General features: G+C 38.8%; 1 protein-coding gene across 1 annotated transcript in view; it reads right to left on the bottom strand.

The window, feature by feature from the left end:
* Positions 1–16,525, bottom strand: part of PHEX (phosphate regulating endopeptidase X-linked) — a 109,568-nt gene that overhangs the window by 12,411 nt on the left and 80,632 nt on the right. Inside the window, exons 15-16 of the mRNA XM_059815667.1 lie at positions 14,448–14,506; positions 2,822–2,876 (exon numbers count right to left, since the gene is read on the bottom strand). Coding sequence (XP_059671650.1) covers positions 2,822–2,876; positions 14,448–14,506 — 114 coding nt within the window. The remainder of the gene's footprint in view (positions 1–2,821; positions 2,877–14,447; positions 14,507–16,525) is intronic.

Here is a 16,525-nt window from a genome sequence, read left to right as displayed (position 1 = left end):
AATTATTCTCTTAGCATCATCATGAAAAGAGACTAGATTAAAGGCTGCAATGGGCTTCTGTAATGCTAGCTCCAATCATTCTTCACTGTCATTAAACAACCAGACTTGCAAATGACTGACTATAGTTTGCAAAGCGTTAAACAGATCTCCCTTCAGTTTTAAAAAGACAGGTCGTACAATTTCCTTGCACCTGGCCCAGGAATAGGACATGACCTACAGTCAGATCTAATGCACTGGAGAAACAGAATAGAAAGAAATATTTTGTATTCCTGATTGACAATTAATTATATTTTCCTCATTATATCCAAATAAACATGCATCTGGGACAAATAGGGATGAAAGAGGGAAAGGTTCAGGGCTTTTTTATATTAAATGCAGCGGATATCGTGGGGGGAAGGTGATCTACTAAATGCATCTTTCATTTGTTAAGTTGTTCTTTGTGATTTTAATTATTGCAGTTATTGAGATGTCATATTTCAAAGTAGCTTATAGTATTTCTAACACATTGTATTGAAATAGGAGAAAGGCAGAGGGTTTTGAAGTAACATGTTATTACTGGACCTAATGATCCATAGCACACTAATTGCTCATCTCAGTCATGCCCAAAAATTATTATATCATTTAACTCCCCCTGCTCCCATGTAAATTCTTTACTTTGTTTTTTTCTTTTCTGAAAGGTAATTTGCATGTGATAAAATCTTCCCTACCATTTTTTCCCCCCCAAGTACTATTGCAAACTTTCACTAAAAAATGCTTGTTAAAATTATACATTTCAGCAATGGAAATACCATCCTTTTGTGTGACAAATTTGTAATCTTGTGTAGCACATAGTGATAATTACCCGTACTAAATGTACTATATTAGACTTGTTTTCCACATCTGAAGTAAAATGGTTATACAGGATCTTTTGCAGCTGGAGAAGTATAAAAAGAATGGCACAAAACATGTAAAGAGGTCAAGAAGAACCAATAAGCCCTATTACTAAATATATCTTATTCTTCCTCTAAGGTTCTCGGTCACCACGAGCGGCAGGGACAAAGAACAGGCTGGTGCCTGGGCAATCCTAGAACTCTCCCAAAATATGGGGTGAAGTTTGGGGTGAATTTTGGCCTTTGCTTATGTGAACACCCTTCAGCATATTGTCCAGCTCAACAACATTTTTGCCAGAAATGCTCCCAGCTCTGTTCGTGCTCTTCACTTCTGGGGCACAGCTGGACAGAGATGGAGGGGATTAGGTGCAGCCCAACAGGTAGCATATTAGAAGCTAACAACTCAGGTAGTTTGCAGTCTCTATTTCAATATATCTGGCACTGAAGACTTGTAACTATGAATGATGGCATTCAAATGGTATTTTATTTCAAGTACTGAGATGTAAAGTTATAATTTAGCTTCCCTTTTGCAAATAGATGCAACTGTTTTATAGTGGTTATGCTGGAACTGGACACTAAACCGCCACTAAATGTTAAATATTTGCTAAATCAGTCTTCCAGCAAGTGCTGATGATTTTTTGATGATTTTTCTGTTCCTGTGCCATGTACTGTTTCTTTTAAACAGACAGAAAACAGATCCAGAATATTTCAAGGACAAAAGCAATCTGTTGTCTGATATAAAACAGCTACATTTGTTTACTAAATTTCATTTTGATACATACTCAAGCAAAACCAATTTAAGCTAAGGTAAACTTTAAAGAAGAGAAATGAGCAAAGTATAATTCTTTGAAAGAACCACAATTTTATTGCTATGGCAGAAGGTCAGGGTACAATGAAATCTCTTCAGAAAGCAAAGCTGGAAACTGGTCTGCAATAACCACAGCAGAAAATAAGTTCACCTTAACAAGAAAGGACTTTCTTCTATCCCCAATTGCCACTTAGAAAGTCACCTGACTCATAAGAATTCTCTTTGAATGCAAATTCATTTGTTCCTAAATTGAATGTGTCTCTCTACATATATCGCCAAATTTCCTGTTTACAAGGACACATCCAGATTGGAAGATGGCAAACCCAAAATGTTCTAAAAAGTTTGATTTTTTTAACAAAGATTTATTAAGGATATGTTTCACGAGTAATGGGCTTTATATAACTGCAAAACAACTTTCAGAAACTGCCGTCAGAAACTTTTCATGGTCTTATCCTGCCCTGAAATAGAAAGTTATTGAACTGTACAAAAGCAGTGATTTTTCAAAATTAAATATGTGACCTATAATTACTCTTCCTCAGCTACAGTAGCACATGGGCCTGCTCAGGCAATCACTTAATGCACATGGAGATACTCTCATGCATCTCAACAGGCACAGGCAAAGGCCCACTGTTAATCTTAGATATTAGCAGAAAGTGAACAACAAACTGGTAATAAATGGATTCTCAGGGTATTCACTTCTGTTTAGGAAGTGTTAGTTACCCAATTCACAATTCCTTTTAGTACATGCCATGTGCACATTGCTGCATCTGCATGCTATACATTGAAACACTTCCACTGAGGTGGACTTAATTAGCAATTCCTGTGAGAAATCCGTCATCAGTTTAAGACACCAGCAACACATACAGCTCCCAAGGGTAAGAAAAGTTATCGCACAAAGCAGCAGTTTTCAAAGTTTTTTTTTCAATAGTAAAAGCAGGATGCAGCAGGGAAGAATACACAACCCAAGGGCCAAGCTTTCCCTGCAGAAGAACAACACGGTATTCCTGTGCACACTACCTGTTGATTTTCTTCAGCAGCATAGCCTTCTTCTCCATGCCCTCTTTTTTGTCTATATGTATTTCCAATACCTTTCTCTGTTATTCCTCATTTCCAGGTGTATGAGTTTCCCTGGTGCAGTACTTACCTAGGATACTCTGTTCCCCAAAAGAAAGGCTTTTGCAGTTCTCCTGCTGGGAATCCTGCAACAGCAAAACCGATAATAGTGAGGTCCCTAGTTCAATACAGCTGAATAACAGTCACAAGGCCCAAGGGTTTGGATTTTATGACATTTTTTGTTTAGTTTCAGAAGGTTTTGCTAGATGAGCTTTCCCTCAGCTGGTAGTTTCAGAATGCAGTAGAGAGGATCTTTGGGAAAAAGCAGAGATCCTCCCTCCTTCAGGACCACAATGGCAACAAGATGCTGCACTGCAAGAACTTTATTTTCTTCCGTGGCTACACGCGTGTCTGTGTGTATAAGTGCATATGTTCCTGTGAAAAAACACCTAGTGTTTCCTGTGAAGAAAACTATTGGATTGCCGTCTGATATGTTGACAGATCAACAGAATATATGGGTAAAATGCAACAAGAGTTCAGAAAGTGTTACCTTAGTGAGGCTTCTGTGCAGCGAGAGACATATGAAAGCGATAAAATGTAAGCCTAATTCTATATAGTCTATGAAAATCAAAGGTAAATGAACATACTTAGGCACTTTGGTAAAGGAGAGCTGTAGACTATTAAGGCTGTAGAGTCAGTCTAACCACAGGAATTACCTGGCTGCTTCTGGTAGACTAACTAGTCACCAAAAACCTGTCAATGGAGACACTCTAGTGAGTGATGATCTACTGATGTTGCACACAGGAACCAAAATTGTTCCTCAAATTCAAAGTCACAGATTTATTTCTAATTCCTGGACGACATTTCAGTGCCATGATTCTGAAGACAGTGGAGCCGAACATGGGAACAGTTTAACAGTCCAAAGAACTGCTAATAATAATAAATTAAAAATAATAATAATAATAAAGGTGACCTATGGTCAAAGTTTTTATATGCTGGTGAAAAGTGTCATCCTTCCAGGCCCGGATGTGGAATTTGCTATCTCATGTCAGGAATTCCCATCTATAAAGCATGGGCATACACCTACTTTGAAGGTTACCCTACATGGACATCGCCTTGTCAAGGAAGAACAAGTTTCCTTGGGTGATTTGCTTGCTTTCCCAGGAACCTCTGCTTCAGCTTATGGGTGTCTCTTCAAGAAATCACCTGGCCACTCAGATCAAAACAAAAATCACATTCACTTGATTCTAACCCTGTTCGGTTTTTTGTTGATAGATAGGACATGGATTTCTTTATATCTGAGACAAATTGTCAGGCAAGATTTTTGTCCTTTCTTTACAAAGCCTTTAAAGACAACATGCTAACTATAATTCATGTCAAATGATATGGCAGGTGGCATGTCCTTCTGGCCTGCCCATCTGCTTTTTTCTGCTGCTCTTCCCTGGCTGCCTTGACTACCTATTTGCAATTAGCTTACAAAAAGTGTGTTTTCAAACTTATTTTCTGAGTGTTTTGTTCTCTTACCTCTCCAGATGCTGTTTTGTTGTTTCAAGCATGTTATCATTTGCTTTTCCAGCGTTACAAAACACAATTGTACCAATGTCAAGGACAAAGTTTTCCTGATCTAGCTCTTTTTGCCTCCTAGCGCACACAGAAGAGTATTTACTAGGTATGTTTTTAAACATCTCACAGCAATGGTACACTCACGCAACCTGATGAAAATTGTTTGTTAGTACACTAAGTTAAGAGCTGGTATTAAGAGCTGGAAATCTAGTCTGAACTACATTGCCTGGTTCCTTCCAAATATTGAACCTCAGGAAAGGTTTTTGGACATGCCAAAGAGACCATTTAATGAAGGAATCATTAGGGTCTGCTAACACTGAATGATCCTCTCCCCCTAACAGCAGATGAGAGGAACTGTGGCCAAAATGAACGAATGAGCCCATACTGAAGATGGTATGAACCAGGGTAGCACAGTCACCGCACAAATCATCTTTCAGGGTCACACAATCCTGTGTGCCTGTCACTGAACTAAGAGGCTATCAAGATCTTGTAAGGAGCTGCAATTATTGTGTCCAGGTATACACTTTTGTAGTGAATTTGCACTTGTCCGTGTGCCAAGTAGAGGTAATATACATTATTTACAGCAAACTGGGTGCAAACCTTCCCTCAGGCTTATCCATCTAAGAAATATAACCAAAAGGTGTCTTCATAGGACATTGCTGAAACACAGTCAGATATGAGATAAGACATGAGCTAAAGTTTTCGCTGAACAAGTCATGTGACTTGTGAACAGGTAGAAGCTCCAGGCCTGAATCCATACAACAGGTTGATAATTATTTTACTCAAAGTCAGGATCCATTTTAGGTAAGACATGCCTGAGCATAGAGCTTGTTGAAGGAGCGGTTTCTGCTTCTAGGCAGCTGTGTGAAACACTTTTGTAGTGTGATTGCACTAAAGGAAGTTCAGGAAGTATTTTTGGGCGAAAGCAGAGTCAGAAGCCACTAGAATGTAATACACATTTAAGAAAAACTCAGGGAACTGGAATGTATTACCCAAAATAGGATTTTTTTTTTCTTTTTTAAGAAAAAAAAAAATCTAGTTTTGAAAGTGATTCTTGGGTAGCTAGTAAAGCGAAGGTGTCCTGTTTTCCAGAGATTAGTAGCACTAAATGAGGGAGGGTGCTTGTCCACTATTGCAGTGCTACAAGGAACAGATTCAGAGTTGGCCACACAGGGCATCCCTCTGTATGCAATGTCTCATTCAGGCAAGCATCAACCAGATCACCCTTGGAGGGAACAAGGATAACAATGTCCTAGACCTAGGATCTCCTTGAAATTATACCAGAAGATAGATCACCTGACAGTTTCTTATTTTGTGCTGCTTTGAATCCCTCAATTTAGGCAATTCCCTTGTGAAGTCTGTTTCTTGCTTGCTTGGCATATTGTACCTAAAAGAATTAATGACAAAACTCAGAGAGCTCATAGTAGGCTGTAGAAGCAATAAATACTAATGGGATTATTTGCATGCCACTGGAGTTCAGGCAAGCAAAGCACTGATCTGGAGGAGTAAGTGAGCCAGACTTCAGAGAGTTTCACATCTGAAGGAATAGATACAGGCACTGGGAAGGTACTTTAAGCTAACACTTCACCATAAATTTAGCCTGTAGTGCATCTTTTCATGCTTTCTCCCTCTACACAGCCTCAGAAAAGGGATACAGGCTGAAAGCCTCTCTCCGTACACTTTATTGCTAGTGCAGGCTCAGAGCCTACACTCAAGGCCATTACTCACCAACAGCACACGGAAAGAAAACTGTGTTGTCTTATTACAGACTCCACACAAACCTATCTGCCGTATGTAGGACTTGGACTTGCATAATCTGCCTTGCCTACTTCCTTACAACCTACCTACTTTTGGAGCAATGACACAGGACTGCAGCATCGTTCTGAGATAGGCACTGGTGTCACATGCCACAAGAGCACTGGAGGTCTGTAGACTTCTGAGTTCAAGCTGTCACAGAACAGCACTGATACCCTACATCAATGCATCTTACAGGTGGCAAGGTGGGACAGCCAGGCTAGATCATCCTCCAGATGGACTTTGTGCCACTGATCACTACACTTTAGAGTCCAGCAGTTCTGATCACAGCCCTTTAAGCCCAGTAGTTCAACCAATGTTCAGTCCACCTGACTATCCACTTGTCTAGCCCATTCTTCAGCAGTTTGTATTTGAGAATGTTATGGGAGACAGTGTTGAAAGACTTGCTAAAGTCAAGATGAATCACATTCACGGCTCTCCCTTCATCCACCGAGATAGTCATCTCATCACAGAAGGCTGGTCAAGGAAACTGTTTCCAGAATTTACTCCATCATGTGCACACAGACTGATGTGAGGCTGGCCAGCTTGTAGGTCCCTGGATCTTCCTTCTTGAAGATAGGAGTGACATTTGCTTTCTTCCAGTCCTCAGGAACCTCCCCCAATCACCACAACTTTTCAAAGATAATCAAGAGTGGCCTCACAATGACATCAGCCAGCTCCTTCAGCACTCGTAGGTGCACCCTGTCAGACCCCATGGACTTGTGTCCGCACAGTCTGTTTAAATATTCCCTAAACTTCTCCTCGACTTACAGTAAGCGTCCTTGCTCCAGACTTCCCCTCTGGTCTCAAGGGCTTGGCATTCCTGAAAGCCAGTCTTACCAGTAAAGACTGGGGGAATGAAGGTATTGAGTACCTTGGCCTTTTCCATGTCATTTGTCACCAGGTCCCCTGCCCCCATTCAGCAGTGGGACCACATTTTCCCTAGACTTTCTTCTGTTGCTACTACACTTGCAGAAACATTTCTTGTTGCCCTTCACATCCCTTACCAGATTCACCTCCAAGTAGGCTTTGGCTTTCCTAACCCCTGTGTCTGGACCCTTAAACAATGACTGTTTGCTGAGCTTTCCTCTCACTCACCTTACTGCCTTGGAATGCAGTGGAGTACATCTGGCTTACTTCAAATATTTCACCCTGAATTTATGCTGATCTTGAAGCTCTGACAGAACTCTTTACCTGCACAGGACTACTTTTAACTTAATTGAAGGCTTCTAGCTTCATTTTATCCATTATATCAATTTTCAGCCTCTCTCCACAGCAAGGTGCTATAAAGTTTCTTAGAATGTATTTAAAATTTTAAGCCTTTTTTTTTTTTTCACTTTTACATGGGCTTTACTGCCATTAATGAATTCCTTTACCAGCTAATACCTTTATGGTATTATTATACACATTTTGCAGATGAATGTCTTGAGACTCAGTGTAATATTGTTACTTCACCAAGGAGACACAAGCAATCACATTTCACCTGATAGTTCACTGAAGCCGTGTAGACTAATAATTGATGAAGTAAACTAAAAACACATGAGATGGCTCACCAAATCATGAGGAAATTTGGAGTTCAAATCTAAATATGAATTCACATTCTATAGTTCAATTGCATTATTCAGTTATATTGCATGATATTTTTAACAGAGCAAGACAAGATCTAGTAAAGCCTTATTCCAAGTCAGTGCATTTACAATTTCCAATTATTAGTTGATTTGTTTAAAGCAACTTCTGACAGGCTAGTGAATCTAGTATGTAAATAGTGGATATGGGAGACAGCTGTGCTAAATTGTGTGATATACAGGGTACTCTGCCGATTTTTGTACTGGCAATTCTCAGATGTGTTTATAAGCTGTAACTTGCTTTCCAAGTGTCATTGAATCAATTCAGATGGAGAGTTTTAAAGGGATAAGATATAAGCAGAAGATTAACTGCTGGTCAGTAAACAAAGGATATTGAATTCACATAAAGAATTAAACATGAAGACAACTAGGGTGTTGGTTAGTTATCTAAAAACAGCACAAAGGTCAGGATACATTTGTTTAAAATGGTTCCACAGACTCGTGTTTGGACAACAATCTCTTCCCAGTGCCTCTTGAGATGACTTTGCATGCCCTGCTTGGGCTCTAGCTGTCAGTCTTGATGGACAAGGGTCTTCTGCAAGTTCTCTCTCAGATACACCAGACATGAGGAAACATATTGGATGCTGTAGAGCATCCCAGACAGCTTTGAGCACCTTTATGTAGGTCGTTAGGATGAAACTCCCTGCCATAACATGGACCTGAATCCTATGCTTAATGTGGAGAAAGAGGACAGAAAACATAAATTGTGTAAGGCACAGTAACTGTTCCATGTTTTGCATGAGTACAAGGCTTAACTTTCTGGGGAGTTGTGAATAAATTAATTAACAGATAAAGAGAAGTGATGGTCTTTAAGCAGAGGATTCAGCAGCCTTTGGTTCAATTCTTCGCTCAGTTTCTGCTTCACCTGAGAAGAGAATCTTTTCTGCTCATGAAAAAGAGAGAACCCAGCAATTCCCAATCTCAATGGGGCAACGTGAGGAGAAATGTGTGATGGTTTGCGAGGGGCCAAGGACTACTGCATGCTAAGGGACTAGGAAACATGTGAAAATACTTGTTTTTGCAATAAACTTTAATCTTTATTTTCTAAAGGAAACAACTCACTAGATTCCCCAGAAAAAAAAACCAAAAGAACAAAGAACGTCCTATTTTATACTTTTATAGATAAGAATTTTAGGAAGAAAAATAAGAAATGGATGTAAGGATCATGCATCATCTCACCTGTGACCGTAATCGAATAAAAGAGAATACTGGTCATTAGTAAATAGAGAAAATTGAAAATGAGGGCTCACTTAAGAACACTTAAAGCTTACTTAATAACAGGGCTTAGAAAGTGTTCAGTCCAAATCTGTTGTGTTCATTAACCTCCTGGAAACTAACGGTGCACTTGAAACTACTTCATCAATAACCTTCCAATTAGTCTAGTTCTTAAGGGAAGAGAAAGTGCCCCTACGCACAGTCCCCTCGTCTTCCCCCAGTCACAGCACTGTGTGCTGTTTGCTGGCACTTCCCTGGCTCCTGACAAGATAAGAGTTCTCCCTTGCAACTCACAGCATGAGCAAGCTGCCAGCATCAATATCTGCATGCCGCTTTCTATAAAGATGATACTTCTTGGCTAATATGAGCTCTCATCTCTGGTTTTCTCTATGGATGCTAATTCAAACATAATTTTAAAATCCTGTTTTAGATTGTATCTTCTTCCTGTAACATGTAATGAAGCCGCTCTCTAAAGAGGCCTCTTGACTTTCACTAGAGAACTGCAGTACAAGCACAAATGACTTAGAAGGAGCATGGGTATAAACTTACAGAGATAATATCAACAGTAGTTAATTATCCAATACATCTATTCAAGCTTACACCTCATGAGTATGTTGCTTATATTTGCCTCAGTTCACTGTAAATCTCTCTTTCATTACTGTTCACAACCCACAAACGTTATATTTTTATATATTCTAGAGGCAAGCATATTTACACTTGGAAAGAAAATTAAATACACAAAATGTCTAATGAGCAGTTCTATCCTTAACATATTCAAGGACCAATATTTTAGTGCTCTAATGAAATAAAACCTTTTCTTCAACAGAAGTATGCTAGCATACTTCGATCATCACTTGTATCTATTTTCAGCATATATTTGTTGAGTGGTCTGGAGCTCATTAAAATAAACAGAGTCTTTGGAAAGTGGTTTTGTGTTCCAATGATGATAATTAAAAAGATCGTATTCATGCTGCTTAGATTATATGAAGTGTGCTTAGATACCTTTTTAGAATCTAAAGGCAATGGCATGTACCTGTTGTGCTTGTTAAGTACCTATAATTGAGGGGATATTGACTAACAAATACAAAGAAAATAGAAAAATTATTCAAACTAGAATTGAAAAATGGTTAACAATTATTAGAAACATGCATGGTTGTTAATCTAAGACACTTTGAATTATGGAAAAAGAGGAAATAAATAAATAAAACTCATAGAGAACATCAGGAGTAAACTTGTATAATAACAAGATAAATTGTATGTACCATATTTTATAACTCTGCTCTTTGCAGCACATTTTACCTTGATACATCTACATATTTCTCCTTTGGAGATATTAACAGAATTGTTGGCCATTCAAGTTATCAATAGTTTAGCAATGAAAACTAAATGAAGCAATAGCAAACATAAGGATATTTGCACTGAAGTGCAGCAAAATTTGTTACAACATACTGCATGTGCAAGTTTTGCTATATTCTCCCAAATCTAATAATTTTCTAAATCATCTAGTTTCTACTCTCTATCAATTTTCACTTTTAGTGAGGAAAGACCTTTTCTTTCAAGTAATTGAGTAGTGAAGTTAAAAAAACTAACAGCTTGCCCATATATGAAGATTGCATGGACTTGTATGGCGATTGCAGTGATTTCTTGTTTAATGTTTATGTCAGTGATACAGACTACAGAGACAGAAGAATTCGTAATCCTTTCATCAGGACTGTGTCAGAGACCTCCCTGTGCTCTGAGCACAGAAAACAAAAGCATCTTCATAAAGTTCAGAAGTGATCAGGACCTCTACATTCTCCTCCACTTCTTCAGGTACCTGATGATAGCTCCTTTTCAGAATCCATGGTTCAAGGCACTGATGTTGCTTTTACTCTAAACTCTTTCACAAAGCCTTCAGTGACTAATCAAGTTTGGAGTTGCTGCGGTTATGTTGATAACATCACACAGTACATTTTCATTTCCAAACTGAACAGTTTTGATTTTTAGAATCAGCTTTGGAACCAAGTATTTTCCAGCTAATGTAGAAGCTGCTTTCCAAAACCGATTTCTATTATGCATTTTTAAAATAATCATTTTTCAAATTCTCCTTCTTAGTAAACTCATTCACCAAGAGCAGAAATAGATGGGCCTAGAACACACTAAAATGTAGTTTGCCCACTGAAGAGCAGGGGCACTCAAGCCGATGAAGAGCCTATGTGGTTCATTCTCTTATTTCCAGCAGTGACCAGTAGTAGATGTGTAGGGAAAGAGCATCAGGTATCTATCTGTGAGGTAATTCTTCTACTAGTACATCTTTCTACCTTCCAGTAATCAGTAGCAGAGACACCTGTCCTCCTGGACTGAGTTTCTATCTGTCTGTTCTTTTGTTCAGAACAGAACGCCCTCTTTTTCACATTATTTGCTAATAGAGTGACCAGCACAGATCCTCCTAACACGTCCCTCCAACTATTTTGAAAACAAGTAATTTGTTCCTACCTCCTTTTCGTATCTCTAATCAGTCATTAGTTTATGAAAGGACCTTCTTTCTTGCCCGTGACAACTTCCAGTTAATAGCATTGGAAAAGAATCTTATCAAAAGTGTTCTATGGAAATAAACATAGTATATCAAGCATATTTACTTGCTTTCTGAATTTCAAAAAACTCTAATAGACTGAGAAAGCATGATTTTTTTCTAAAAGAAAAAGCAAAAACCAAGTCATGTTGACTCTTCCCCATTATATCATATGCTTATTCATTCTCTCTTATTCATTCATGTTGTGGTCATGACCAGTTTCCTTCAAAGAGCTGCTAGAATTACTTTTTATGCAGATCACTCTGGAGTCTCTTCTGAAAAAAAGGATTTGACACTTGCCACACCTATTCTTTCTGTGCTAAGGCCACTATAAGTGATAAGCTATACATCAAGGCTGGTTGTTTGGCAATTTCTTGTCTAAGTTCCTTTGACATATCTGAGAGAATATTAGCTGGTCCTTATATTTGCCACAGTTCATTTTATGAATTTGTTCTAAAGTACCTTCTATTAACACTAAATTTGAAACACTTCCTGGGACTTACTTCCCATAGGAAAAAGCTCCAGGATAAGAACTTCCCAAACTCTTCCAATGCAAAGAATCATCTTATTTTTATGTCTTAGAGACTATCCTCTTTCAGTGTATTTGAAAAAAAGATTTTACTATTAGTTCTTATGCTCTTAGAAAGCTGGTCCTCAAAGTCTTTGTGGGCCTGTTATATACTTGCTATATATACTTTGTGGGCTTGCTATATGTGCTTTACAATTAACTTGCTGGAGTTCATGCTTTTTTCTTATTCTCAAATTACTGTTTTCTGTAGAACTTTTTTTCTGTTGTTTAACTGGGCCTTTGAAAAGGCCACAGTTTTTGTAGCATATCACCAGTCCCTATAGAACTTTCTATGGATTATTACTGAAAACACAGCTGCAAGGCAGTAAGGTAATATCTGCTGGGTGTGAGATTTGCCCAGCAGATATATCACACAATACGAGTATGCACAGGCTCACGAACTTCGGTCTTCCGCAGTGCAGTTCTTTCCCAGCAGTATTAATGGGAACTCAGTTGTGATGTGACAAATACTTATCAGCAACTTCAGACCCAAAAATGTTCCTCCCACATTTCACAGGGGCCTCTTCCCCTGCAAATCACATTGGCCAGCAGTGGAAGACCATTTGTACTGTGCCTTTCTGTGAATCTTCCCTCCTATTGCACATCATTTTTATGGCATGATTACATTCGTACCTCTCTCTCAGATAGGAGAACATTTTGTTCAGAAAGAGCCACCTAAATTCTTTTCCGCTTAGGAACAGTCCTAAAAGGACAGTGAACAGCACTATCCAAACTTCAAGGTCAGATGCCAGCAGTCCAAGGTCAGCAGTTACGATAGAAAATACAATTGTCTCTACACCCATGACTGATTGGTTACGTTTGACAGCTCTCTGCTTCATGACACTGTTGGACACAGCGAGTGTGAAATTTAACTTCAGTGACTCCAGCCTCTCGTTACAGCTTTCTCTAATGTGCCATGGCAGAGAAGCTGAGAGAGCTGAACACTGCTGAAACTTGAAGGGACCCAATATTAAAGAAGACATAACAGCGATGGTTCTCATTTTGCACTGACCGGGCTTCCTCTCCTTTCACACAATACATCTGAAGCACCAGTGGTGGCTTGTGCTTAGTTCAGCAGGAAGAGCAGCTGTCATGCTTCACATGTACCTCAGAGCTGTGATCAGCTCAGGGAAGTCTGCCTCAAATGCTCCTTCAGATGATCAACAAAAATGTGGCTGCTTAATGATAGCAGCCCTCTAATTAAGGTAGAGCGGTCTAGGCCTAGAATTAATTTTAATCAAAGAACAGCCTAATTATCACATACACTTTACAAATGAGCTCACTTAGACACAAAAGAATTCAAGTGAGTCGTCTGAAGGCAAAAATTGTTTACAGAAATCGGTAGGAGCAGATACCAGCAGACACAAATTGCCAGTCCTCTGCTGTAACCTCTTCAGTATGATACATTCATTTTGTGCCTTTAAAAAACTACTTCTCTCTGCGGCCAGAAAAGGTTCAGGAGAAAGGGGGCGTCACTCAGCAATTTTTGACATGCCGGTCCTTAGGGACCAAGACCACAGAGGTTATAGCAGCCGCCTTCCAGACCCTGACGGCACAGAACAAGAAGGCTGATTTTACTTGCAAAGCTAATAAGAGTGAAGAGAAGTGTCAGGGTAAAGATAACACTGTTGTACACAGAAATACTGGTATAGACTTTTAAAGCCAGTTAGAAATTTTCTATGCAAAGTCCCATTAAAGCAAATGGGGATGAACATGCAAATCCACACACATCTTTGAAAAACTCAGGTCTTTTACCTCATGAGCTTCCAAACCAGGATTTATGCTCTCTAAAAAAAACCAGTAACTAAAATTAGCATAAGAGAGGTTGTACTGTACGTACAAGAAAATTTCACTAAACTATACAGGTAAGAATTTCAAGTTAACTACAGATACCATTCCTTGTCCTTGAAGGTATTGAACAAATCCTCTGGACACCACTTCTTAGGTTTTCTGGTCTATATCAAAGTCTCCTCTAGTCACATTTACTGCTACGTATTTATTAATATTAAAGGACTGAGTTGCTATCACTTAAAGAGTTACTGTATACTTATGGAGGTATGCGTACACATGTTTTTGCCACAGAAAACAGAAGACAGAAACATTAAGCTTTAATAAAAGTGATTTAAGCTAACATTTGCAACGGACAGAGTACACACAAAAGTGGTCACTGCAACTCAGCTGACACAGGGTAACTCGTTCAGCAACAGTAATTCAACTTTGTGGAAGCCCTTGCTTTTCCAGAACTATCCTCCCACTTAAGATGCCTCACATCTAAATTACCAGGTTTGAGCTTTTGATTTTCAGTCACAAACACACAGACTGTACAGATATTATCTGAAGCTTGATACATACATTTCCCAAACGGGCACTTTATAAGGAGGCTCAGAAGTCAGATACTCACTGATCTGGTTGGTAGATGCACTATAAAAAGCATTTACAGTAGTTGGGCTTGTAAACCACCTGTAGTAAGAGCAAAAGAAATTGGCTGTCAGTACACTTACACATCTTTATGAACAGAATGAACAAAGATAAAAAGTGACCTCAGTGGAAGGAATCAAAAATGTGAAAGACCTGGATACATTAAAGTTTAAGTATTTCTCCATTTCCACACATACTACCTACACTTTCTAGAACATTGAAATCTATTGTTTAATGGCTTTATTTTAAGTGCATATAGTCAATGAATGTTCAACAGTAGCAATATTTAAGCTTCCTATTACCTAATCTGTTTTATTTCTAAGTGACCATTGTGCTTGTGAGGTCTCCCACGTTGATGAACTGAAGTTCACCCAACAGAGGCTGCAACACTGATAGCAGCTGTGAAAACTCTCTTAGATGACTTTCAACCATGTGTGGAGAAACTCCCTCTTGAATTTAGAGGAGAGCATTCTGAAAAGAGTGAAGTGGCTTCAGGCCCTTTGCTGAACAACTACTTGAACAATCAGGATGATGCCAGCAACATGAGCAGGTGCTTTCTGGGAACCTAAATTCAAAATAAACAGCTTCACATTCTGTTCCCTACACAACGAACATGGCTATCAGTGTGCTCATAAATGGACCCCTTGCAAGGCAAAACAAATTTAAAAAGGAATATTAACATTTCTTCTCATAGTTAGATTTCTCATACATAGTGGAGGGAAACCTAGATTTGAATAGCAAATAGGATTTACAAATTTCCTTAGCCTAAGCTCATCTACATTGACAGTCATTTCACCCGTATGAGTGGAAAATCTCAACTGGCTTCAGCAAGATCCAAATCCCCTCAGATGAAACTCTGAGTTCAGTGAGTCCAAGATTTCACTTTATGATTTTATAGGGAAGAACGGAGATAAGAGTAATAAAGATGATGAGAATCAGTGGTTAATTTATAATAAATTAGAAATAGTTCTAGTAAGTGTCCAAACAGGAACATCCTGATGTCTTTAGCAATGCATTACTTGGAAGTTTTGTAAAGCCAAATGAATGCAATGCAATTGCTTTGCAAATTTTCTTTCAAAGAGAAGAGATTGGAGCTGCCAAACAAAGAGTAACACAAAGGAAGATCTATCAGAACATGGAAAATATGTGATGTCAGTGACATTCACGTACACAATCTATGCTTTAAAATAGCACCATCAAATAAATGAGTTATCTGCAGATCCTGACTGTTTTTCTGGCAACTGATGTTCTCACATAAACCATGCAACAAAAGGGAGAGTTTTAGAATGGCAGCATTCTGTCTTTTATCAATAAATTTATCTGCTTCTCTCATCTTCAAAGCTGAGCAGCTTATTTTACAATGCAGCAACTAGAAAAACTAACCAATGAAAGCAAAGGTCATGTAAATATCTTAACCATCCATCGCATTATAGGGTCTAATTGCCACAGATAACTCGCCCTGTTTTGTTTACTAGGAGATTCTGAAAAGGAGGAGCAGAGGGAGGTTGTTTTCTGGTGTGCTTTCTGTTTCCTCTATAATGAAGAGATTAAATATTAGAGGTAGTGTAGTGAGATAATGGAAAATTGAAGAAAGAATGCTTATGGTGAGGGGATAAAGATGAAATTAGGGTGTTTAATTAATTACATTTCAATTTCATGTTTGTTCACAGCAGCAATCAGTTGAACTGTTTTGAAGGATGCAAGTCAGCCACTTGTGTGGTGGGATCTGCTCTCCAGGCTTAGCAGTAGCTCTGGAGGACTCTGTCCCTTTTTTGACAAGGAGAGAACTCATCTGAAAGGGACCCATCTGAAACACTCAACACTTTTTTTGAACAAAGACACGTAGTGTTGTGACTTCCACCTCACCCTGTTGGCTTGTTCTACTTAAAATGGCCTTTCTGTTCTCTCGAACAGCAACTTTTAAGCATGAAAAAGGCTTTCGGGACAACAAATCCTCCCTTTTTGCAAATCCTTCTTAGACTGTGTCTTACAGGGCATCTCATTTCCAGTCACAGGATCAAGGGCCTGAGACAGATAACAGATACTTCAAAACAGACTAAT

This window comes from Gavia stellata, chromosome 1 (assembly GCF_030936135.1).
Source record: "Gavia stellata isolate bGavSte3 chromosome 1, bGavSte3.hap2, whole genome shotgun sequence".
In the NCBI taxonomy this organism is placed as follows: domain Eukaryota; kingdom Metazoa; phylum Chordata; class Aves; order Gaviiformes; family Gaviidae; genus Gavia; species Gavia stellata.
Note: the sequence above shows the minus strand (reverse complement) of the source record. Positions and strands in the feature narration are given on the sequence as shown.